Below are 25,255 nucleotides of genomic sequence, written 5' to 3' on the forward strand. Positions count from 1 at the left end.
CCGTCGCCATGGATCCGTCTAATTTCTGTGTCTTCTGGCTGCTTTAGACGCGCTTGCGCTGTGCGGTCTTCTGCCTGGTGAATGGGGCCGCTCCGGCGTGCTCGCGCCGGAGAGCTGGTCTGCGCGTCGTCATCGTAGCTCCGCCTCCGTCACGTGGTGCCGATCAGCCAATGAGGTGGCTGTATCGGCAGTGGAACGCAAGAGAGGAGAAGAAAATCCACGGTGCACCATGGGAGAAGACCCGCGGTGCACCGTGGGAGAAGACCAGCGGCGCCATCTTTAAAAGAAGAAAAGAAAAAGCTGCAGAACGGGGATGCAGGTAAGCGAAATATTATTTTTAAAAATTAACAAATGCATTCTTTTTAACAGGGCATAATGCAGGGGTCTATTGAAAAAAAATTTTTTCGATTTCGCCGCGGGACAACCCCTTTAAATCATAATGTCTTCAGAGGTCAGACAGTGGATTGAAAAGGGTTAATGTTTTCAGCAAAAGGAAAAAAAACTTTTTTTTTTTTTCCCTACTGGCTAACATTCTGCCAAACTTTATACCGTATATATTTTATATTACATTTATTTTGTATGTAGTGAAATACACTTAAAGGGATATTCCCATATGAGAGTTGCATATCCTATACAGATCTTTTATTGCATATCCTGTGGATAGATCATAAGAGTTTGATAGATTTGTGTGTCACCTTCTGAAACCAAACCTGCATCTATCTCTACTTCTGGCCGCAATGTTACTGGCCCCGCTTTACAGTGGTTGGAATCGCGTAAAAAAGTCTAACGAGCTGTATTTATGGAGCTCTACAGGGAAATGACTATTTATGACCTATGTTCAGGATAGGTCATCAATAGTTTAATGCATGGTCCACGGGCCTTGTGTTTGACGTGTGTACTAATGCGTTGCAGGGAACAGAGCCAAACGTATAGATACCATAGTATGCATTAAACCTTAAGACCCCCTGTCCATGAATGTGTATTCGCCGGTAATAAACCGCTGGCAAATCACGCTAGCCGACGCTTTCCATAGCATTGCTATGGAAAGCGCCGGCCCCTGTCCACGAGCAGAGAATCATTGCGATTGCAGCATGCTGTGAATTGCCCTGATTCTCCGCGGCCAGCCTATCTATTAGATAGGGCTGACCGGTGGAGATTCGGCGGCGGCGATCTGCCGCAGGACTTCGCAACACCCGTGGACAGCCGGCCTTAGGCTGGGTTCACGTGGGAAGGAAATCCCGCGGCTTGGCCGCACCGAAAAGCCACGGGAGAGCTGCCGCAGACCTCTCCTGACCACTGACTTCTGCATTGGGGTGAGAGGTCAGCAGTCAGACTCTGCAGTGGCTGCCTGGAATTTGTGCTTTTTTTTTTTTCTACTACTCTACAACCTTGATGAGGACTCATTGTACTGGAAGTGATTTGATGTCAATCAGTTACTGTGTAACCATAAATGTAGAGCATCCCAGTATTCATTCATGAGTCCTGGCGCTCCCACCATCGTGTAGACTCATTATGATGCCATGGAAAACTTTGAAAAGTGTCTGTAACCTTCCGTCAGAGAGAGCTCATTTTACTGAGGCTGCTAATTGCTGCGCATAATTACAGGATCTGTATGAATCACTCTGCTTAACTTCTCACAAATGTATCAGGTCATTAGCTCAAATGACTTTTCATCAAAGATTGACTTGACCCATCCAGCAATTCGGAGGGACCTTTACAGCTTCTGAAAGCAGATTGGTACTTGGGGAAATTGAAGCTTTTTGTCATGGAGATTTATAGCTTTGATTGCTAGTTACACTGGCTGCCGACAACTATGATTTTTTTGATGTATTATGAAACATGAGATCAGGCAATTAACGAGTTTGTTCGTTTGATTGGTGATCGGCAGCACCTTCCTACAGCCCGAAGATCTGGCAAACTAACATTATTGCTCAGTTGGCCCACTAGTAAGAAAGACTAGTTTGCCGCCTCAGAAATTTGCTGCCCCAGGCTCTTGCTCTGCAGTGCACAGGTGGTTTTGCTGGAGGAAACTAGCAACCAGCCAGGCATTTCTTCAGTAGACATGTACAGGATGGCTAGTGCAAAGTAGCCCGACAACACACTCTTATGAAAGCTGTCTAAGAGAAAATCTGCCTTTGTTGCCCAAACAACCAATCACAGCGCAGCTTTCATTTTACTTCCAAAATATACAAAATGAAAGCAGTGCTGTGATTGGTTGCTATGGGTGACAGATTTTCTTTTAGACTGCTCATAAGAGTGTGGTGGTGAGCTTACTTTCCATGGCCCACCCTGTAGTATTACACAGCAATTCAGTCAAATGGCCCACGATGGAATCATGGACGCCTGAAGACTGCCAGAATGTGCACAGTTATTATGCATGGGATGATGCCAAGTGGCAAAAGCCCTTTCCCCCGCTACCACCCCTTTAAGACCTAATGGGATCATATGGACAGAGATTGTCTTCATAAGGAAACTCCTTTAATAGGGTGCAAGTCTGGAGATCTGCTTTAAGTTAGTAACAATGGAAGAAGTTTACTAAGCTTGGCATTTCCGACAACAGTCTTCGCGGTACACAGTGCTCTTAATACAAGGAGAGGCCTCCTTCTGTTTTAGGCTCATCCCCAGCACCTCCATGCGCCTCATTAGAAATTTACACCAGGTCTGACCTCCCATACAGTTATGGTATAAATCCCGCCAGTTTCTGGCCTGGGACAGCCATGCTTCTTCCCAACAATCTCAGACTACATTTTGAAAAAGTGGCAGGGCCGGTGCAGAATGAAGTTGCAAGTGAAGCATTTAGTCTTATCTGGTAAAATATTGGGATATGTAAATTTACAAATCTGTTTCTGGGATGCAAAAAAATAAAATGGGAAAAAAAAAAATGAAAAAAAAAAAATAAAAAAAAAAAAATATATATATATATATATATATATATATATATATATATATATATATAATATATTTTTTTTTTTATATATCCAGTTATAACTGTACAGTGGTATTTGAGAAACCTATAACTGAATATCTGACTCGTCTGTTTTTTTTTGTTTCTCAGGATACAGCTGGACAGGAAAGATACCGGACCATCACCACTGCCTATTACCGAGGGGCAATGGGGTTCATACTGATGTATGACATTACCAATGAGGAGTCGTATAATGCTGTGCAGGACTGGTATGTCGCCTTGTTATAGTGTTTCTACCGTTTTTTTCCCCCACTTTTATTTAATTAGCTGTGGAATGCAGTATGTTTTTAGGGGCTTCCGTAAGAGCACTTATCACTAGACCAATAAAAACCTGTTTTTATAATGGCCATTATGTTATGTGATATTTGTGCAATGTCCCTCCATATGAATCTTTCTCAGCGGGATGATGTCTACAAAATGTAACTGTGGTAGCCAATCACTTGAGTATATGGCAAATCCCACAGCACCAATGACATAAGAATGACGTGGGGAAACAGGAGCCAGTTGGTGGGAGTTAGGGCCCATTCACATCTGCATTGAGGATTCCATTTTCCTGCTCCTTTATGAATCCCCTGGCTGAACCGTTCTATTTTATGATAGAAATGCCAGACAGGTTGACAAGAACCGAATAGACCCCATTATAGTTAATGGGGTCCATTTGGTGATAATTGGTTTCTTCATAAAGCGGAACGGTTCAGTCAGGGAATTCCATTTTTCCCCTCATCATCATGACCGCATGAAGGTTGTCCTCTGGACTCCTATAGGGCACCTGATCACCAGTGTCTTCCTGTCTGGCCTCCCCGGGGAAGGGAGACCTACCCTCCCCGGCCTGTGCCTGTTTCAGCGTGGTCAGGGACCCAAGGAAGGGTTCCTTGTCTGCAGCCCGGCCTCCCCAGGAGGTGAATAGCCTACCTGGGCTTCGCCGGTGTCTGCGCAGGCCGAGGCTCAAGGAAGCGTCCTTCGGCTTGCAGCGGACGCTATCCTGGAGGCGGCTGACTCATGAGTCTTATCAGCGTCAAGCTTTTTCTGGGTTCTGATGCCGGAGTGATGTCAGACGCCCTCTGCACGCGGTGTAGCTCCAGGCGCAGCCCTACAGAGGGGGCCTGGCCTAGTGGGAATCCCACGAAATAAAAAAAGACAGCTGCCTCAGTATGCTAACCTTACAAGTCAAATCTAGAAGGCCGAGCAGAGGAAGAACTCTGAATCCTCCGGGGTTCTCTAAGGCCCTGCTGGATCTGCCGATGAAATGTCCATCCGAGAGGACTCTGAGAACCCACAAACAGTGAGTGGTCCGGTGGGCCGACTAATGCACACTGCCACCATGTCACACACTATAATATCGGTCCATGTCTTGTGTGCGGCATGTACCGCAAAAATTTTGCAAGGGGAAAAAACCTCTGAAAGCGGATATCCGTGCTATCATACGCGAGGAAGTCCAACCCTATGTCCAGCCTCCATCAGCCAATCACCGCTACATCTGCTAGAAGGCTAAGGCTCGCGGCTCTGGGTTCAGGGTCCGAGTTAGGTGACAACCTCTCAGTGGGGTAAGTGAAGGAAGAAATGCAGCATCCTCGTTCCATACAGGATGAGATGTTTGCAGGTCTTATACCTTGGCGTAAACCCATGTTTCCGGTAAATGCGACCCTGAAATGCCTAATTCAAAAAGAATGGCAATACACAGAGCATAGTCCTTTCTTATCAAAGGACTTTAAAGATAGACTCCTATTTTTGGAGGAGGATATAGCAGTCTTCAGAAATATTCCCAGAGTTGATACATCCATTTCTAAAATAGAAAGTCCGCCTTACTCTTTGAGGATGTCTCCCACTTACGGGAGCCCATGGATAATAAGGTGGATAGTGTGATGTGGTAAGCTTGGGCTACATCTGCCCTAACAATTAAATCTAACATCGCGGCCACGTCTGTGGCTAGATCGATGTCAGTATGGCTGGATGAACTCCCTACGCTAATTCACCAAAAAGCCACAAGGGAGGAAATCTCTAATTGCCTCACTCTTTTGCAAATGGCCATGGGGTTCCTGGCAGACGTCTCTATAAAATCAGTCCACTTTGGGACCCGTACTGCGGTTCTCACTAATACTGCCAGAAGAGCGGATGGGTTAAGGCCTGGTCCGGGGATAGCTCACCAAAGAGCAGACTCTGCACCCTGGTGTTCCAAGGCCACCACATAATTGGCCTGGCCTTGGAACGCCTGCTGGTGAAAGTAGCCAATAAAAGCCAGGGACTACCGGTCGACGCACAACCCCCTAAAGGATACAAGGAGAAGGGGAAAACTGGATGATCGTCTTAGCCTAAAGGACGAAGGAATAAGATTCCATCCAAAAATCCCTGTAGTCTTTCCACTCAACGAGTGGGGGGGAGACTGTCCTATTTTCATAGCGCATGGGAGAACATTACATCTGACAAGTGAATTTTGTGACTAATTACCTCGTTACCTCCTAGGAGATTCGTGGAAATCTCTCAACAGTCACCCTCCCTTTAACAGGCCTTATGTTTAGGGATTCAGAATCTGTTGGCACTAGGGGCCATCATTCCTGTTCCCAAACAGGACTACCAGAAAGGGTTTTATTCCCCGCTATTTCTGCTAAAGAAACCAGACTGTTCTTATCGAACCATAATAAACTTTAAAAATCCTAAATAAATTTATTGTTTACAAAATATTTAAGATGGAAATCATTAAAACAACGACCCCCTTGATTTACGTAGACAGTGTCATGTCCACTATAGTTTTAAAAGATTCCTTTTATCACATCCCCATCCATCCTAACTCTCAGAAATATATGAGTTTCGCATTGCAAATAGAGGGTTCGTTCCGCCAATTCCAGTTTGTTTGTTTGCCCTTTGGGATCTCCTCTGCCACTCATATTTTCTCTACAGTGGTTTTGTAGATGGTGGCACACTTGCGCAGACTAGGTATAATCATTATTCCTTATCTAGATTATTTCCTTCTTATCACAGAATCCCCAGCAAGTCTACATTCACATTTAGAATTAACACTCGCTGTATAACGAAAATTGGGCTGGTTTTTTAACACACAGAAATCTAGCCTAGAACCTGAGCGCAAAAAGGTTTTTGGGGACCGTAGTGGATTCCCACCTCCAGTGCTCCTCCCAGCCCCCCTCTAAAAGGCAACATGTGTTGGAAGCCTGTGTAGCCCTTTACAGGGTTCCACGGGTATCCAGTAGAGGGGCCATAAGAGTCTTGAGCCTAATGACATCCTGCATTGGTAATTGTGCCTGGGGCCCAATTCCATAGTGGAGGACTGCAATCCTTCATCCTTAAAAACTGGGACAGGACTCAGTTTTCACTACATTGAGTGGTCTCCATTTCACCTAGGGTCAAGGATTTTCTTTGTTGGTGGATATTTGTAGATAATATTGCTAAAACTACCGAGTGGAATCAAGATCTTTCAGTCGTCCTTTCGTCCGATGCCAGCTCCACTGGCTGGGGGGGCCCACCTATATGGGAAGAATATACAGGGGACTTGGAGTTCTCACAAAGTAACTCAAACCTCAAATTTCAAAGAATTAAGTGAACTCTGGAAATCCCTACGCAACTTTAAAACAGAGATAAGAGGGAAACCTGTTAAAATCTTTTCAGATAATGTAACTGCTGTATCACTTATTCGCCACCAGGGATCTACCAGGAATCCTCCTCTTCAGCAGAGATCCTACTCTGGGCAGAACTGACCTGGTCACTGTCAGTTTTTCACGTACAGGGATCATGTCACGGCTAACTACCTCAGCAGGAGGGAAGTGGATCCCGGAGAATGAACGCTGCATCCTCAAGTGTTCAAAATGCTCACCGTGGAATGGGTAAACCCATAAATAGACTTATTTGCGTCCAGGGAAAACGCCAAATGTCCCCTATTCTTCTCCCAGGTGCGTATGCTTGGGCTGTAGGAACGGATGCCCTTTCACATATATGGGACTGGGACCTAGCTTACGCCTTTCCTCCCCTGCCTCTAATTTCTCTGGTGCTAGAAAAAAAAGGTCCAGAGATACCGTGATGATGATAGCTCCCCTTTGGCCCAAGAGGCCCTGGTTCCCACTACTAAACTTCCTTTCGGTCAGGGATCCCATTCACCTACTGATGAGGCTGGGCCTTCTATTCCAGGGACCACTAGAGTACCCGGAGATTTAGAGGTTCAAGCTAATCGCCTGGATTCTGAGAAGATAAAATTCTTAGATCTAGGCCTATCCAATAAAGTCGTATCAACCCTCCACGAAAGCCTTAAATCTTAAAGGAAAATTTACTCAAAAGTTTGGGGGAAATTTTCCGAGTGGATGGGTCAGCATATCCAAGAATTGCCTCAGCCAGAGATCCCCAAAATCCTTAACTTCTTACAGGCAGGATTAGATAAGGGTTTAAGCCCAAACACTCAAAGTGCAGGTTGTGGCCTTGGAGGTTTTTTTTAACTTTCCCTGGCAGAACACAGGTGGGTCAAGAAATTCCTTAAGGGAGCTAGCTGGCTTCACCCCTTTATCAGTAATACTACCCCTCCTTGGGATGAAACCCTAGTTCTGCAATCTTTTTGTGAGCCTCCCTTTGAACCTATAGTGAATTTGCCTACTTCTACTCTCACGTATAAAGTAGCTTTGTTAGTAGCAATTACATCAGCTAGATGGGTGGGAGAGATACAGGTCCTCTCATAAGGCTCCTATATGTTGATCCATCCGGACAAAATAGTATTTAAGCTAGATCCCTTTTTTTTCCCCCCAACCCAAAGTCCTAATGGACTTTCATAGGGGGCAATCAATAACTCTTCTTTCCTTCTACCAGGACCCCTGGAACGAGAAGAAACGGAAGTGCCACAATTTAGATGTCAGGAGGGCACTACTAGCTTACCTAGAGCCAATATATTCATTCAGAAATGTTAATAACCTCTTTATTCAATTTCAGGTTCCGGCCAGGGAAAAGGCAGCTTCTAAGGATACGATTGCCTAATGGGTCAGAGGAGTGATTCAGGAGGCCTACAAATCTCAGGGCGTTTTTCCCCTGAAGGATTGATAGCCTACTCCACCAGGGCCATAGCTTGCTCCTGGGCAGAAAAAGCTCACGCCTCCACAGATCAAATTTGCAGAGCCTTCAGGTGGTCTAACAACCACACCTTTGTTAAACATTATAAGTGGAGGCCAGTTGAGATAAGGCCTTCTGAAGGAAAGTGTTACAGGCAGTAGTCCCGCCCTAAGCCTTCCTTTTGATCTAGTATTCCTCCATTGTATGCTGTCATGATGAAGAGGGAAACCTAGGAATTAATCCTACCATTAATTCCCTTTCTTGAAGTCCTCATGACAGCATACAGGCTTTTTCCCTCCCTTCCCACATGAGATTAACATGTCTGTTTATTTTCTGCTTAAAGGTGTTTGAGCACAATAAGGAACACCTTCTGGTGAAGGACGTAGTCACTGTTGTTTATTTGGGACGCACTGGTGATCAGGTAGGGGAGAGGGGGGTACTCTTCTGCTTCCTGTCCCTACAGGAGTCCAGAGGACAACCTCCATGTGTTAACGGTAGAATAAATTCCTATGTTTTTCTGATCTTATAACTGAGTAGAAAAATGTAATCTTCCCCCAGATCAGGTATGAATGGCTCCTCATCCTGTATGGCATTTCATGCTGGATCTCGGAATGGAGCCTTTGGTGCACAAGTGTACTAGCCATTATTATTTTTATTCTTTAACTTTGTTTGCAACATGTTAAATAAAACAAAGTACAATTCCAAAAATATTGCTAGAGTAGCACTAGTAGTAGCTTTACTTGGTATTAGTGTATCTTGACACCACCAGGAAGTCCTGGTGGAGTCAAGTGTGATAGGGGGGAGACACGCCCCTCTCTACCTCATTGGCTGCAGACAACTGTCCCCTGCAGGTTCTGGCTGCCCAATATTCTGGTGCTGTTGCTTCTGCCGATGGAAGTGTCCCTGCAGCTGCTCTAATTATCCTTGGGCCTTCCCCGCTGCTGTTCCCGGTGTGAGTTGCTGCCAGGCCACTGTATTTCTGCAGTATGGGCTCCCTTCTGTCCCGGATCCCGACCCTCAAGGAAGCTCCCCCCTGCTGCTCATGTGACTGTGCATGACCTCCCAGCGGCCGCTGTGTCCTCCTGCATTCAGGTCCTTGGCCAGCCGTGTGCCGCTGAAGGCTCTCTGCTTCTGACGGCGCTGAGCGTTTGGGGGCGTGAGCAGGGGTAGGGTTCGTCTGGTGGCGGGGAAGGCTCTTCACGTGGCTGTCTCCTTCGTTGTGCCGACACCCCTCTGCTGTGAAAGACAGCGGGGGGGGGGCTCTTCTGGGGTGGCTGCAGGGAAGGCGCTTTCAGCAGTGGGGTGTGTTGCAGCGGGCCCCGCTGTGTGCAACACAAGGAATGGAGGCCCGATGTACTCAGACAATATTTGTGCAGGTGCCTTGCAGTGTTCTTGGGATAATGACGCCAGACGGCTGGCTGGAGGAGCGAGGTCGTGGGAAATTCATAGTACTGGGGGATTCGAGCCTCCAGGGCAGTTAACCTAATCAGACTGCCAAGCAAGCTCCTAGCAACGTCCATTGCCTGCATACACGCTGCTAGGACCTTCCATACTTGCGCCAATAGGGAGCTAGGGGTGTGAGAGGCGTTCCCCCTGTCAAACCTCTAGCTGTTGGTGGCGTCAAGATACACTAATATCGCTTTACTTTTTGGCTAGGAACGTAGGAAAAGGTTAACGTTAGGGATTTTACCCATACTACATAGACGATAAGCTCTTATTTTTAGTGGTTGGAAGCCCTCTTCAATCTCTGGCTGAGAATAGGGATTTGGGGACCATATTTTTGGCAACATTGGGCTTCCCAGAAGTCCATTTTGCTACCAAAGAATCAGTTCACACCTCCTTTTTTAATTGGTTTTAGCATAAGCTTCCACTACATATGCCAAACGTATCTATAGGGCCCCATTTATTAAGCATATACCATAAATGACCTTTTTTGCATAAGTTTTGTATATTTTGTTTTCACTGTTTAGTCCACAGAGTTTTCCTGTAAAAGGGCCTAGAGCAACAAAAGTTATCAAAAACTTTTTTTTATATTTGGGCCCTATGGGTGATGTAAGTGACTATGACTATACAGCGAGATAAGTGACAGCCTTCCATATAGCCTGTATACTGTGTTGTGGCGCTGACAGCAGGTGCCCGAAAAGCTGATTTGCGGAGATCAGCGGATCAAGTATTGATGACCTATCCTGATGATGGGTAATCAATAATATTTCCCTGGAAAACACATTGAACCCCTTAATGACACAGGAATGCACAGTTATGTCCTGAGCGCTTGGGGTCAATCCAGCTCTATACATGGTGGGTGCTGGCTGTTTCTTATAGGTGTCACCTGCCAGCAACAGCTGCAATCAGCACTCATGCTGATTGCGGCTGTTAACCATTTAAATGCCCCAATTGGAATACGTGGGTCCTGAACTGCCCCCGTAATGAGATTGTGGGGTGTCATTCGGTTGCTGTGACAGCGCTGGGGGCCTTCTGAAAGCACCTAGGGCTGCCATTGCAGATTGCCTGTCAGATCGCGGCATAATGTAATACTATGGTATTACAACAAACTGCAGGAGCGATCCAATCATTGCAAGTTCATGTCCCCCTATGTGAACTATAAAATGAGGAAAAAATAAATTTAAAAAAACCCTAAAAACTTTTGGTATCGCTGTGTCTGTAAACATCCAATCTATCAAAGGAACCCATTATTTACCCCCTATGGTGAACGTTGAAGTGCAATTCTGATATGTTTTTTTCTGTCAGTTTCTATCAGTAACTTGAAGCTCCTGGGCCCCAATAGAATATCTGTAACAGGGCCCCCAACTCTAATGCTTTATTCATAGTACTGGGCTCCCTATATGGAGAAGAGAGGCCTTATGGCCCCCTAAGGCTCCTGGGCCCGGGTGCAACCGCATCCCCTGCATCCTCTATAGTTACACCAGTGCTTATAGCCCAACATAAGTCATAGAGTTTCATGATAGCTACTGGCCTACTGAGATTCCAGATGATCTTGCAATCCTCTGCCATTAATATAAAAACCTGACTCTGATGCAAACGTTACTTTATGTATGCCTTTAGTTACGTTATGTATGCCTTTAGTTACTTTATGCCTTTAGTTACTTTATGTATGCCTTTAGTTACGTTATGTATGCCTTTAGTCACTTTGTGTGTGCCTTTAGTCACAGGTGCAGTTTTTCCACCATTTAACACATTACCTTTTTTTTTCTTTGTCTTATTAGGGCTACCCAAATCAAGACGTATTCTTGGGATAACGCACAAGTCATTTTGGTGGGAAATAAATGTGATATGGAGGATGATCGAGTGATAGCGCATGACAAAGGGAAGCATCTCGCGGATCAACTCGGTATGTTCTATGCTGCAGTGCTCCCTGCAGGCTATAAGATGTACTGCATTTTATTATTTGCCAAAGATACTTGGGAATCAGATATGAGTCATAGATTGAAAGCACGGTTATGTATAATTAACAATGTATGATTGCAAATTAAAGGGTAAATATCCATATTTATAAAGCACCATCAACTACATTCCTCCTTGTGTTTGTGGGACTCTGTCTAGAGACACAACTGGGGCAATGTTCATAGAAGATGTAATAAACTTTGTGGAAGATTATCTAAATCTTTAAGAAAACTGCTGAGCATCTTGTCCTGCCATATAATGTATATACTATAGTAAAGATGGCTACATAGCTACACTGGGGCAGAGTTACAAATACTGTGTAATAGACAGTGCAAACTTACATCTAGTGCATTTGAAGACTGCCTAGTCTATCACAGTGACTCTGCTGAATGATAAATCTGTTGGAGCTTTAGACCGTCTAGTCTAACTTTATACCACCCGTTGCCACAGTTTCGACCAGTGGCCATATATAGGTCGTTAGTCAGTAGGAAGTGCCACTATATAAGGTGAAATAATCATTACTACATATTCTATTGGTAGAATAATGCTACCACACTGTTTGGGAAACAAAAACCTACAAAGACCAGCATCACCATTATTCATACGAAGACCAAATAATATCCCTAATTTGTGACCACATAGTACCACCATATTGTTACTAGAAGAAAGAAAAACTATGCAAAGAGCAATATTACTCCCATATACAGTGACCAAAGAGTGGTATCTACCAGCTCTACACAGGTGCTCTGCAGACCGTATAAGTTATTTTATATCCAGTGATCATAGGTGATGTCCCCTTTGACTTGATTCATTAACTTTTCCTTTTCTTCTCCATTTGGCTCAAACCACCATGACTACTTATCCCACCCAAAATTGGTCTCTGCAGAATTTGACATGCAGAACAAACTATACTTTTTGCTGTGTTTTTTTACTATACTTTTTCTGTGCAAGACATGTACATTTACGCGCGGCAAAAAGAAAACCTGCACTGATATGAAATGGCTAATTATTCAAATGAGTTTCTAATGTATTCTTTTTCTGCACATTCCCATTAACTTTTATGGGGAATTTTGGTGCAAATGTGCAAGAAAGTAGAGTATATATGTATGTATGTATGTATATAAAATTTTATAATTATAATTTTTTTTTTTTTGCGCTACCTTGCCTTGACTCCCTGCTCTTGCAGCAGTCTCTCCCTTTTTTTTATGCTTTTACACCTCTCCCTATCAATAGTGCCTCAGATAGTTATCAGGCCGCACACAATAAGTTCCTGACTTCTGTTGTGATCAGTATTAATGCCCCCACTCAGTAAAAATGCTTCCATCAGTATAAATGCTCCTCCCATCCCTTTATACTGTAAAATAAAAAATATACTCTCCTCCTACACTTTTTTTTCAAGTTGCTCGCTGAGGCCATGTGACCACTGTGGCCAGTTTATGACCTCACACACTGAGGCCAAGGATTGCCCATAGTAGTCACGTACAAAAGCAGGTGATGGTGCAACCAGAAGCCATTCAGGACCGAACTGAAAAAAAGCAACGGAGACCAAGAAGGAGGGGAGTACATTGTTTTATATTAGTCACCCCCATTTAGTAACTGCAATCTCTGGGAATCCCGTCAGCCCACTCCCTAATGATGTGGGCACTGTAGCAGCTGCTTCAGTGGTAATAGACCTCAGCTGGACCCCTAAAATTTCTCCTGGTCAAGTCCATGGTCAATCCATCCCTGATGGCCACTACGGAAGCCATATTGTAATACCTGTTGATATTCCCTTTCCACACATATAGGAATGATTACAGTGCGTTACATGAAGCTTCTGGGCCCCAAAGCAAAATCTGTATTAAGCCCCGCACCCTCCCTGTGCTATTTATAATATTGATGCCCATTTATGTGGCAGAGAAGCCTGTGGACCCCTTTAAGCACCAGAGTTGGGGTCCAACTGCTAACTCTGCACTCCTTATAGTTGTTCCAAAATGACTGGGAGAAAAAAGCTTCTCAAACTCCAATAGCAGACTTAACCTTCCTAGGAGATGCTTGCATGCAAAATGTTCATATTTGCAAATGCAGATAGTAATCCCCCCCCCTCCCCCCCATCTGCCATTATTTAAGCTATACGTACTTTATTTGCTCTGATACAGTAGAGTTTCGTCACATTTGAATTCTCTCTGCTGCACCCTGCAAAACTTTCATTGGAAAAGTTTCTGGTCATCACATTCAAGAGGGAAGACGGGCTCATTCAGGCACCACAGAAGTTAGTTTTTCTGTGATTAGTTTCCTTTCAGAGTGATTATTCCAGGGATGACACGGAGTGTCCCTGCCTCATGTCCCCACAATCTCTCCCCATCATTCTGCCGCTCGGATCAGCAATTGAGGACAATGGCAGCTGATAGCTTTGTAAAGAAGTTACAAGTACAGAGTCAGCTGAAACCTCGGCCCTTCATTGTTGCCATTCCAGCTGATTGTGTGCATTGTGCCTCCGCTCTATAGAAGATCACTAGTCATCAATCTACATTGTAACGCTCGCTATACAGCAGGACCCCCCCCCCACCAGGTTGAACACCATGGAGCCCAGTATCACATATTGACAACTCATATTAAACATCCAAATGTAGACATTAATGTTCTTTATGCTCTTCTTTTATGGAGGAGTTGGCTTTCGAAGAGCATTGGTACCTTTTTAAAGGGGCTGTCCACTTTGGACAGTCCAATTTTTTTTTTGTTGGCAAGACCAACTTAGGAGACCCTTTTAAGGAGACCTCCATGATCAGCTATAAACTGCAGGGGAACCCAGCAAGTGGTGTTGGGAAAGAGATGGCACCATGATGTTCTATGGGAAAGAGACAAGCCATTAGAGGCAGTGTGATGCTGGGAAGCCTTGGCTCCTAGAATTAATGTACAGGAGACATGTACCACCTGGCTAAACATTGTACAGACCAAGTACTCCCCCCTCCTTCATGGCAGCGGAATTCCCTAATGACAGTGCCCTCTTTCAGCAGGATTATATGCCCTGCCACATGCAAAAATAGTCCAAGAATGGTTTGAGGAGCATGACGAGGAGTTCAAGGTGTTGACTTGCCTTCTGAGTTATCCAGATCTTAATCTGATCGAGCATTTGTGGGATGTGCTGGAAAAATGTAGATTAATCAATGGAGGCTGCACCTCACATCTTAAGGTGAATTTACACTACAAAGATGATCGCTTAAAAATAGCTTTTGAGCGATCATTTTGCATAAACTACTAATTGGTACTAATGCCTATTAGTACCAATTAGTAGCCTGTGAGCTGCCTAGAGCTGTATTCAGGGAACAGAACACCCGCTGTTCCCTGAGTACACTCCCGTTGTTCTACCGCGTGGCTGACAGCTGAGACAATGTAATGAGGTGTAATCAGCCCTTACTGGGCAGAACACAGCGTGCAGTCCTGCTTATCAGCTGTTCTGTGAACTATGGATTTCATGCAGAACTGAAAAGTGAAAGATGGGCACATGTATACACAACAATTATCGCTCAAAAGATGGCTTTTGAGCGATAATCGTTGTGTCTAAATAGGCCTTTAAGCTGCTGTTACACAAGCGCCATTAACTCTTGCGTAATAGCGCTAACTGCCAGGCCACATCTGTACTTACAAGTGTAGTCTGGCAATTGTCAGGAAAATGCGAGCGTTAACGGCCGCTGCTAGTGCTTATGTATTAGTAGCCTCATAGGGTTTAAATGATCTGTTGTTAACATCTAGGTGTTAAATAGCATAGAACGCCTTCAGAGGCTTTGGGAGGTCCATGCCTCGACTGTTCAGAGTTGGACCATTTTAGCGGCATAAATGGGACCTGCATAATATTAAGCAGATTGTTTTAGAGGGGTTGTACGTAAATTTAACTTTTATTGCCTATTGATAGGTAAAAGTCTGGTCACTGCTAAGACCCCCTCAGATACTGAGAATCGAGGACCCATGTCTCCCTTTTCTCATCACTGCAGGAATACGTCACCCACCCGCATTGACGTCACATTGAATTCAGCGATGTCTGTGCATGCCACTCAGCTGCCACTCCAATCCTTTCAATGGGGCTGACGGAAATAGCCGAGTGCTTCTACTTGGCTTACTCCGGTAGCCCCATTGGAAATGAATAGAGTAGCACTGTGCAACGCTCCATTCTATCTCCTCCTCACTGCAGGGAAAGCCGTAAGCCCACAGTGAGGAAGAGGGGGTGGGATCCAGAATTGTCCTTCTCGGGACTGGTGAAGTCTCAGCATTGAGACCCCCACCAATCAGCAAGTTATCCCCTCTCCTGTAGCTAGGTAATAGAAGTTAATTCTGGTGAAAACCCCTTTTTAGTGTTATACAATACTGTGCCAAAGTTTTAGGCAGGTGAGGGGAAAAAATGCTAAAAATGAAGAATGCTTTAAAAAAATAGAAGTGTTAATAGTTTGCCAATTAAAATGCAAAGTGAATGAACAAAAGAGAAATCTTGTGTGCCCGCCCTTTGTCTTCAAAACATCATCAGTTTTTCTAGGTATGCTTGCACACAGTTTTTGAAGGCACTTGGTAGGTAGGTTGTTCCAGACATCTTGCAGAGTTGACCACAGATCTTCTGTGGATGTAGGCTTGCTCAAATTCTTGTCTCTTCATGTAACCCAAGACAGACTCGCCGATGTTGAGATTAGGACTCCATGGGTCCATATCATCACTTCCAGGACTCCTTGTTCTTCTTAATGCCGAAGATAGTTCTTAATGACATGGGCTAGATGTTGGGGGTTGTTGTCCTGCTGAAGAATAAATTTGGAGCCAATCAGACGCCTTCTATTTTTAAGAGAAACTCTTATTTCGCAGCACTTTTTCCACACTTTCCTAAAACTTTTGCACAGCACTGTAACTAATTACCATATGCATAAATGCATCATAAAAAGGTCCCCTTCCAGTAACCTACATGGAGGACACGGGACCTGCTGTTTTATCCAGCCCAGTCATTCCATATTAACCACTCGTATTACATCAGTATATGTTCAGCTAACTGCAGGGGGTCCGATCCTCCCTCTTCCATAACTCGAAATGACTCAGACTGTCGGTAGGAAATGGTTTAAATTGGTCTTAGTAATGGGATCCTGTTACCTGGATATAGGCAGAAGTGAGTCATATGATATGCACTGGCTGTAATTAATAACCTAATCCATCCAATATATCATTAACCGTGGCATTTTACAGCCCTGTCATTTATAAGTCTACCATACATCTCTGTAGACATGAATGTGCTTAGTCGCTGGACGGAGGAATACATTTTTGGCACTAATGACTTGAAGCATCAATGACAGTTTAATTACAAGTTGGAAAGTGGTTTGCCTGCAGCTGTACATCGATGGGATGAGACTTTAATTTCAGAAAATGAATATACTTATTCTTGTAATTAAAATCCTGATCTTTTCCCGCTCTCTCAGCTGAAGGGCTCTTTCACACGAGCGTATATTGGCCACCATTTTCACGGCCGGCCAATATACGCTACTATCTGAGGAGTAAATACTTGTTTGTGTACCTGTTCAGACAGCATAGACCCCGGCACATGGACCCCGAGGCCACCATCCCGTTGCCCGTTCCCCTCGTTGGCTCACCTCCTCTCTCCTCTTCTCTGGCTGTTTGTAATGGGAGGGGGAGGAGCTAAGCTTCCGCCCCTTGTCAGCAGCCAAAAATGGGATGAGGCGGGACGGGGCGGTGCCCTGTATCCATTGCAATCAGCCGGAGGAGAGAAGAGTGAGGTAGTTTAGCAGTCATGCTGCTAAACTTCCTTCCATCTCCCTTCTGCAGCTGCTGTCATTGGCTCCCATTGGAGCCCATTCAGCGGCCGACGTATTCCGGCCCGGCGCTGTATTCTCGCCCGGCGCTATATTGGTTGCAGGAATACAGACGTGATCTGATGCAATGGAATCCAATGCATCATATCATAGCATATATCGGCCGACCGTGAAAACAGCGACCGATATACGCTCGTGCGAAAGAGCCCGAAAATAGTGGATTTGGTTTATTTAGTGCTTTTAAGATGTCCATTTTATGAGCGGGTGCAATCCAGGTTCTCCTATAACTTAACATTAGTAGTGTCTTTCTATCCCTAACCCAGTGTGCCATACTAGTAGTGAAAAACACAACTTTTTTTTTATCCATTTTTGTCTTGGCACCTTTATCTTGTTTCTGCTTCAGATCCACAAGAATATTCCCGAATGGGTCCATCCCTGGAACACTCTCGCATGCAGGGTGTCCCAAAAATGTACACATACTTTATAATCAAAGTCGGTGTTTTATTAATGTACACGTCATTCATACAGAAATACAGAAATCTTTTTGTCAATTTTTTGAATTTATTTTTTTCAATGCCCATTTTCCAACTGTTCATTCTGGTTCTGGCACTAAAAATAAAGTGAAGCAATGGAATCTCAAACATCAAGAATCCTTTCACATTAGTATTTATGCATGGTTTTGTTCAATGGCTGCTCTCAATTTGTTGGCTATTGCTCTTTTTAGTGCCGTAAACTTTTAGATAACTATATAACAAAGTCTAGTGGCATTAGATCCGGTGGACGCAGGGGGTATTCGACTGAACCTCTTTATCCAAGCTATCTGTTTGGCAGGTTGTCATCAAGGTAGACCCTTACATGATGATGGGTAGTGTAGGGGTGCTCCATCTTGTTGGGAGCAAAACTCATTATCCAAGTCCTCTTGAATGCGTGGCGTGACAGATCAAGTCAAGTTAACTGCGCCAGTCACAGTAGCGTCAAAAACGAATGGTCCAATTAATCTCTTCGTTGATGAGTTGCACCACATTGTAATATGTGGATTCTCAGGTCCCCATTAGGTGCAATTGTAGAAGTGTTAAAGTAATCACTAAATTTAGGTGATACTCAAGGGGTATCGGAGCCTTATCAATGAGGTATGCCTAATATTCAATGCATCGGAGAGGAGTACAATGAGAAACATTCAGATGATGATTCCAAGCTCTTCTGTTTTATTGTTGCAATGCAAGAGGTTCTATACGGTGGCATCCCACTCAAAGTCAACAATTCAGTCAAGTCCACAGCATGTGTGATACTTTACTCTAAGTAAAACATTACAAAGGTTAATTATGATAAAGCTGCATGCTCAGCATCTGGTACCCTGTTAGTAAAATTTCACAGCAATTTTTTTTTTTTTTGCACACCTATTTCTTGCTATGCACATGGCATAAATGTTATGTACATGAGACTACATCTGTGAAAGTATTGAATTATATTTTATGTATTAAATTGAGCCATTTAATTTAAATGTAGCTCATGGCTGCAAATAATCTTTCTTGAAAATCGTGTATCCTCTACGCATCTTGCCAAGTGCTACTCGCATAACTGCCCTCCCCAGTCTGAATCCTCGTCATTGAGAGCATAGACTATTCTTAGACTGTAGCTTTTCTAATGACACTGCTTTTGAAAGTCCTGTCTCATGACCCATTTGCCGCACAGACTTTTTTGGACTCTGAAGATACTTTTCAATCAACCCTTCTTGCTTTCTGAGGCTCGTTGTTGCCCACTGTCTTCTGAAACGTTTCTTCTGGATGTTCTCAGCAGTTCCATCTGCTTCAAACTTATCTATACTTTGAGTGATAATGAGGCGCGTAGGTGGATGTTTGTAACGCGGTCCAACTTCAACTGCATTTTTTTACTTTCAGTAGCACTTAAGGATTACTTTTCCAGCTTGTACCCCATTTACACTGAAAGATGATCGCTCAAAAATCGCTCAAACGACAGTGAGTGACCGTTTTGAGCGATCTTCTTTGCATAGCCTATAGTAGCTAATTAGCTACTAAAGAGCTATTCAGGCGGAACGGGACACTTCCGTTATCACTCGGCGAGCAATACAGCTATTTTTCATAAGCAAAGAGCTGCATTGTTCTCTGCTAGAGATGAGCAAGTATACTCGCTATGGCACATTACTCGAGTGAGTAGTGCCTTAGCCGAGTATCTCCCCGCTCATCTCTAAAGATTCGGGGGCGGGCGGTGAGCGGCCGGGGAGAGGGGGGAGGAACGGAGGGGAGATCTCTCCCTCGCTCCCTCCCCGCTACTCATCTGTCACCCGCGCCGGCCCCGAATCTTTAGAGACGAGCGGGTAGATACTCGGCTAAGGCACTACTCGCTCGAGTAATGTGCCTTAGCGAGTATACTCGCTCATCTCTATTCTCTGCGCTTACAGCTCGCGTCCCACTGTGAACTACCAGCGGGACACGAGCTGAAAGAATCTTATCAGCGTTGCTGACTGTGATAAGAGTTCATTGCTCAATTCTAGAAAACTAGAATTGAGCGAGGAACGAATTGTGCACAAAGTGCACAATGTCCGTGCCTTTAGATGCAACAGTTATCGCTCAAAAAATGGCTTTGAGCGAGAATTGTTGGGTCTAAATGGGTCTTTAGTCTGGTTTCACCCATTATTTTTTAATCAGTTAAGCCTGAAAAGGAGTGAAAATTTAAATGGGAGAGAGAAAGACTGGTGCAAAGTAAATCTGGCTTAGTTGCCCCAAATAATCAATTCGGTCTCTGCTTTCATTTTACAGAGATGAAATCTGAATTGTTATGGGGAACCCAGTGAGTTTCATAAGATGTTAATCTGTACATACATTTTTTGAGGTACCCTGCATATGGTGCACGGTCATCTTCAAATTATGACCTCCATTGCTGGTACATATATATTGCCCAGAAATGGTCTCTGGGGGATCCCAGGGACTTTCCTGATGAAGACTGAGCCATTCTTTTGAGTATTAGTTTCCTGCATGGAGATACTGGAAGGCAGTGTGCATTCATGCAAGTGTCTTGTGGCAGATGCCGGCACAAAGGCAGCAGGGGAGCATGGCAATGAAACCATGTTTGTTGCTAATAAGCAGACAATGCAGTCAGTCTGATTGTAAATAAGGGCCCTTTTACATGGGATGATCTGTCGGGCAACAGATGACCAACAAGTCGTCCCAGCGATGGTTGTTCCTGTGCTTTTACATGGAACTGAGCTTCAATAATGAATGGATGCGGAGTGGGTTAAGGATCTGCCTGGCCTGCCCTCCTCAATCCACAGTAAACAGGCAGTTGTTCATAAGTGAACTGCCTGTTCACACAGAATGATACATCGTTCAATTTTCTGCATGCAGAAACTGGACCATGAATGAGAAGTGAACAACTTTTCGTTTGTCATTTAGTCCTTGTACACCGAACTAATCGTTCAGATTCTCGCTGGATCGCAGGAATCTGATGATCGTTCCGTGTAAAAGCACTTTTTTTTTTTTTTAAGTCTATAAGAGAAACCTAAGGAACGAATTCATCCGGGAGGAGATGTGCTATAGAGTCTTCAATTTCTAATATGTTTATTAGTAATGGGGATGTTTTTAGCAGGGGTTTCTGATGAACATTATCCTGAAACTCCCAGTAGCGAAAGGGTTAAATTGGTATTGCAGCTTGAGCAAATAAGGACCTGCTTACATCAGTCGGAAGTTTCGTTCAGCCCCCCCCTCCCGCCGCTACATTCTGCTATAATACAGGATAAAATAACGCTACATGCAGTGCTATTTTGTCCTGTAAAATGCTGGATGAACTGCCAAAAACCAAAAAGACCCCTATATAGTCAGTGGGGTCAGTTTTGCACAGTTTGGTTTTGTCACATGACTGAGCAGGAAAACTGCACCTCTAATGCTAGTGTGAATGAGCCCTAAAATTGTTTTGGGTGTGTTTTTTTTTTCACATTGTATAATGAAAAGTTATGTAACTAAAAAAAAACAAAATTCTAACTTATTGTCACTTTTTTCCCCAAGATCTCAGCGGGTGATCATTCATCATGATGCTTTATTATTTAGTTCCAGTGGATACACAGCTGGATACTGACAAATGTATGTTCTCTTATGCTCGTGTCCACGGGCGGGTCTGATTCCGTGGGCAGGAGCCTGCAGCGTAATCCCACCCTGCCCACGGCAAGAGCACATTACTTGCCCGTCCGGATCCTCTGCATGGCTGTGCAGATCTTCCATCTTCTTCTTCTCTGTGGATGTGGGCGGGTGTGCCAGCCGGCATGCCGCAGAACATGCGCAGTGGAGTTTTTTTTTTTTTAAATCTCTTCTGCTTTCCCGCGAGATCTGCGGCACGTTTGCAGTGATTGGATTGAATCTCACGGATTGGACGGCTTCCATTGACTTTAATGGAAGCCATCCAAGCGGAATCTGCAGCATAATAGAGCATGCTGCGATTTGTTTTCCGGATTCTTTAATTAAGCTGAGGACGCCCATGTCTCCCTATGGGCAGCTTGAACTGCGGATCATCCGCACGGGTATCCTGTGCGGATTAGGCAATTCAAACCCGCCTGTAGGCATGAGGCCTTAGCCATCCGGGTGTGATGATCACATGACCACGACAAATTCATTGGAAGTAAATAATGAAGGACTCCTGTATAGCTTATCATTAAAGTGGAGAAAGGAACTATTTATGTAAACTGCAATAAAAATGTAACCCTTTTGCTGCTGGGGATTTCAGGGTAGGTTTGCTGGTGAAAAGGATATTGAAACCTCAGCAGCAAAAGGGTTAAAGTGGTATTCCAGTTTAAAAAGAGGATTTGCTACAATGTGATACAATCTTTCTAATCTATTTTCTGTATGAACTCCTTGTCGTTCTGAAGATCTCTGCTTTGCCGTCATTGAATAGGAATATTTCATGGCTTCGTTCCAGTGAGTAAATACCCGTCCTGTTAGGCCTTAGTCACACGGGCGTTTTTTCACGCGATTTGCGCATCGCATGACGGATGCGCATGCGCAAATCGCGTGACCGGCGCCGAAAAATCGGCCCAAAAATCGCCCGAAAATCTGCTCCTAGCCACGTTTCATTAGAAACGGGCCGGAGCTGTCCAGCGCATTGCATTCAATGGAGCCGGCAATACAGCGGCTCCATTGAATGCAAGCGCTGCGGGCGAGTGTGGGATGAATTGTCGGCAAGGGGTTAAATATATAACCCCTTACCTGCAATGCATCCTTAAATGTGAAAAAATTAAAAAAAAGGATGTACTCACCAGCTCCCGGCAGCTGGAGATTCCGGCGGTCGGCCTGCAGTGGGTGTGAAGGAGGTGTGACTCAGGCTTGCCCCTGATTGGCTCAGCGCTGAGCCAATCAGAAGCAAGTCTCAGTCACACCCATTCATGAATTCATGAATGGGTGTGACTGAGATCAGCCTCTGATTGGCTCAGGCTGAGCCAATCAGGGGCAAGCCTGAGTCACACCTCCTTCACACCCACTGCAGGCCGACCGCCGGGATCTCCAGCTGCCGGGAGCTGGTGAGTACATCCTTTTTTTTTATTTTTTCACATTTAAGGATGCATTGCAGGTAAGGGGTTATATATTTAACCCCTTGCCGACAATTCATCCCGCGCACGCCGGCAGCCCATTGCTTTCAATGGAGTCGGCTGTATTGCCGCTCCATTGAATTTAATGGGCAAACATTGTTCTTCTCTGCCACAGCTGTTCCAGCTGGGGAAGAGAAGAATGATTTGTCTTCTGTATGTTCTCAATGGGGTCGGCGCTGCTGCCGCCGGCCCCATTGAGCGCATATAGAGAAGAGAACAGGAATCGCAGATCGCAGATAGGTGCGATCTGCGATTTCTGTTCTCTAATTTATCGGACGAGCGCATAAAAAGCGCTCATGTGTCCGATACCATTGCAAAGCAATGGTTTTAAAAAGTCGCCGGACGCATGCGCATGCGCAAATCGCGGCAATAAACGCCCGTGTGACTAAGCCCTTAGTGTGATGATCAGAGGCAGAACCTACTGTTGTCAGTATCCACCTATGTGTTCATCACACGGCCAGAAAGAATTTACGAATGAAGGATCTTATTGAATGACAGCAAGCAGAGATGTTGAAAAATATGAAAATGAATACAGACAGTAGATTAGGAAACTATATAACGTTATTCCGCAAGGAATAATGTAGCTCCTGAGTTGGTGTACCCCTTTATTGAGATTATATGCTCTGCTTCTACCCTGAACCAACAGAGGGCAGCAGAGAGATAAGAGGGCAAACCACAGCCCAAACCGGAAGCAACCATTTATTTGAAAGCGGCTCTGGATGTTACTAGAGTACCAAATAGAGTATTGCCTAAAATAAGTTAAAAGGGTGCTCTAGGGCTGATTAAAAAAAAAAATCCTACAGGCGTTAAACTGTAAAATGAAGATAAAAAAGAATACTTGACTACTCCAGCGGCTCCCCATCCAGCGCCGGAGCCCTGGTGCCCATTGCTCGCAATCTAGAAGAATCAGCAGATGGTCATGTGACGGCTCAGCCAATCACAGGCTTCAGTGGCCAAAGAAGAATCATTACTGAAGCCTCTGATTGGCAGAGAGATTGTGTACACCATGAATGGCACATGACCACTCACCACTACTTCTGGGTTTCAAGCGGTGGGCATCGTGGCTCCAGCACTGAATAAGGGGCTGCTGGAGTATTTTTTATTTTTTTGAAAAAAAATAAAAACTGTCAAAGTGTTGGAAAATACCTTTTTGAGAGTGCATTCACACAGGTGAGTGCCGATATCGGTCCAGGAAGCTGGGACGGATATTGCACAATTAAATTTGCAATTTTGGCCTGTAAGTGCGATGCATTTTGTGAGAAAATCTCATCGCTGCACATGTGCTTTTTCATGTTTTTTTTTTTTCTTTTTTCCACTGAAAATTGCATGTTGTTCCAATAGTAAAAAACAGAAAATCACATCGCACTCGTATGAAACTCACATTTATATGCGAGTGCATTTTTAAAAAATGTTTCTTTGCCATAGGGAATAATAAGTGATTTCTTTTTAAGAAATAAGATATGCAGCAATTTTTCGGTGTAAGCAAAAAAAAAAACGCTTATGTAAATTAACCCATTGAAATCAATGGGCTGTTTGTTTTTTTCTGTGCGAGTTCCATCCAGATCACAATTGGACAGAACTCGCACGAGAAAACTGGTTGTGTGAATGTGTCATTAGTCAAAGTATTCCCATAAACTGCATGTTTGTCTTATCTTTTCATAGGCTTTGAGTTTTTTGAAGCCAGCGCCAAGGAGAACATCCAGGTGAAGCAGGTCTTCGAGCGCCTTGTAGATATAATCTGTGACAAGATGTCGGAGAGTCTGGACAACGAGCATTCAGCAGCCAGCGGTGGGAAAAACATACGCTTTACAGACTCTGCTGCCCCCGTACAGCAAAAATGCTCATGTTAATCCATTGCTCTTCTCTCCCGGAGCGACCGGAGCAGCTCGAACTCTACATTGTCTTACCGTTTCTGTCCACTTGTTGGTAAACAATTGCCAATCTGTGCCGGGGATCAGATTTGAACCGCTACTCAAACCGTTATTACCCACCTTGTGTTGATGTCCCTGGATATAATGGCTGGAGTCTGATTCCACAAATCAGAATATCCGCCTTGGAATACAGTAACTGACCTAGAAGTAGTAACAAGGGGCGAGTCTGTCAATGCGTAATTGTATGGAAAAGTGACTACTGTCCTGTGTGTGGTGTAATTTTGTGACCTGGGATTAGTTTTCGGAAATACATGTGTGCTTTTATTGCCCATGTCTACAATGGTGTGAAGTTTTTTTTAAATGTCATAGAAATGTAAATATAAAAATATATTTCCATCTTAAATCCAACGACAATGGTGATTTTTGTTTAGTAAATTAAAAATTGAGCTTATATTAATGAAAATATAAATAAAGTCTAGAAAGTCAAATATTTAAATATTCCGTTCACCACCACTAGAGGGAGCTGACTGCAAACTCTACATTTTGAAGTCCATAATAAATTCTTTTACAGTGAGCTCCCTCTAGTGGTAGCTGAAGGTAGTCAGGATTTTAT

The 25,255-nt window shown here is 44.2% G+C and overlaps 1 protein-coding gene across 1 annotated transcript in view; it reads left to right on the forward strand.

Annotated features, from left to right (window-relative positions):
- The window catches only part of RAB3B (RAB3B, member RAS oncogene family), an 89,412-nt gene extending 64,367 nt beyond the window's left edge, over positions 1–25,045 (forward strand). The window contains exons 3-5 of the mRNA XM_066594763.1: positions 3,056–3,174; positions 11,227–11,351; positions 24,434–25,045. Coding sequence (XP_066450860.1) covers positions 3,056–3,174; positions 11,227–11,351; positions 24,434–24,621 — 432 coding nt within the window. The 3' untranslated portion in view covers positions 24,622–25,045. The remainder of the gene's footprint in view (positions 1–3,055; positions 3,175–11,226; positions 11,352–24,433) is intronic.
- Positions 25,046–25,255: the final 210 nt, after the last annotated feature.

This window comes from Eleutherodactylus coqui, chromosome 3 (assembly GCF_035609145.1).
Source record: "Eleutherodactylus coqui strain aEleCoq1 chromosome 3, aEleCoq1.hap1, whole genome shotgun sequence".
NCBI classification, from domain to species: Eukaryota; Metazoa; Chordata; class Amphibia; order Anura; family Eleutherodactylidae; genus Eleutherodactylus; species Eleutherodactylus coqui.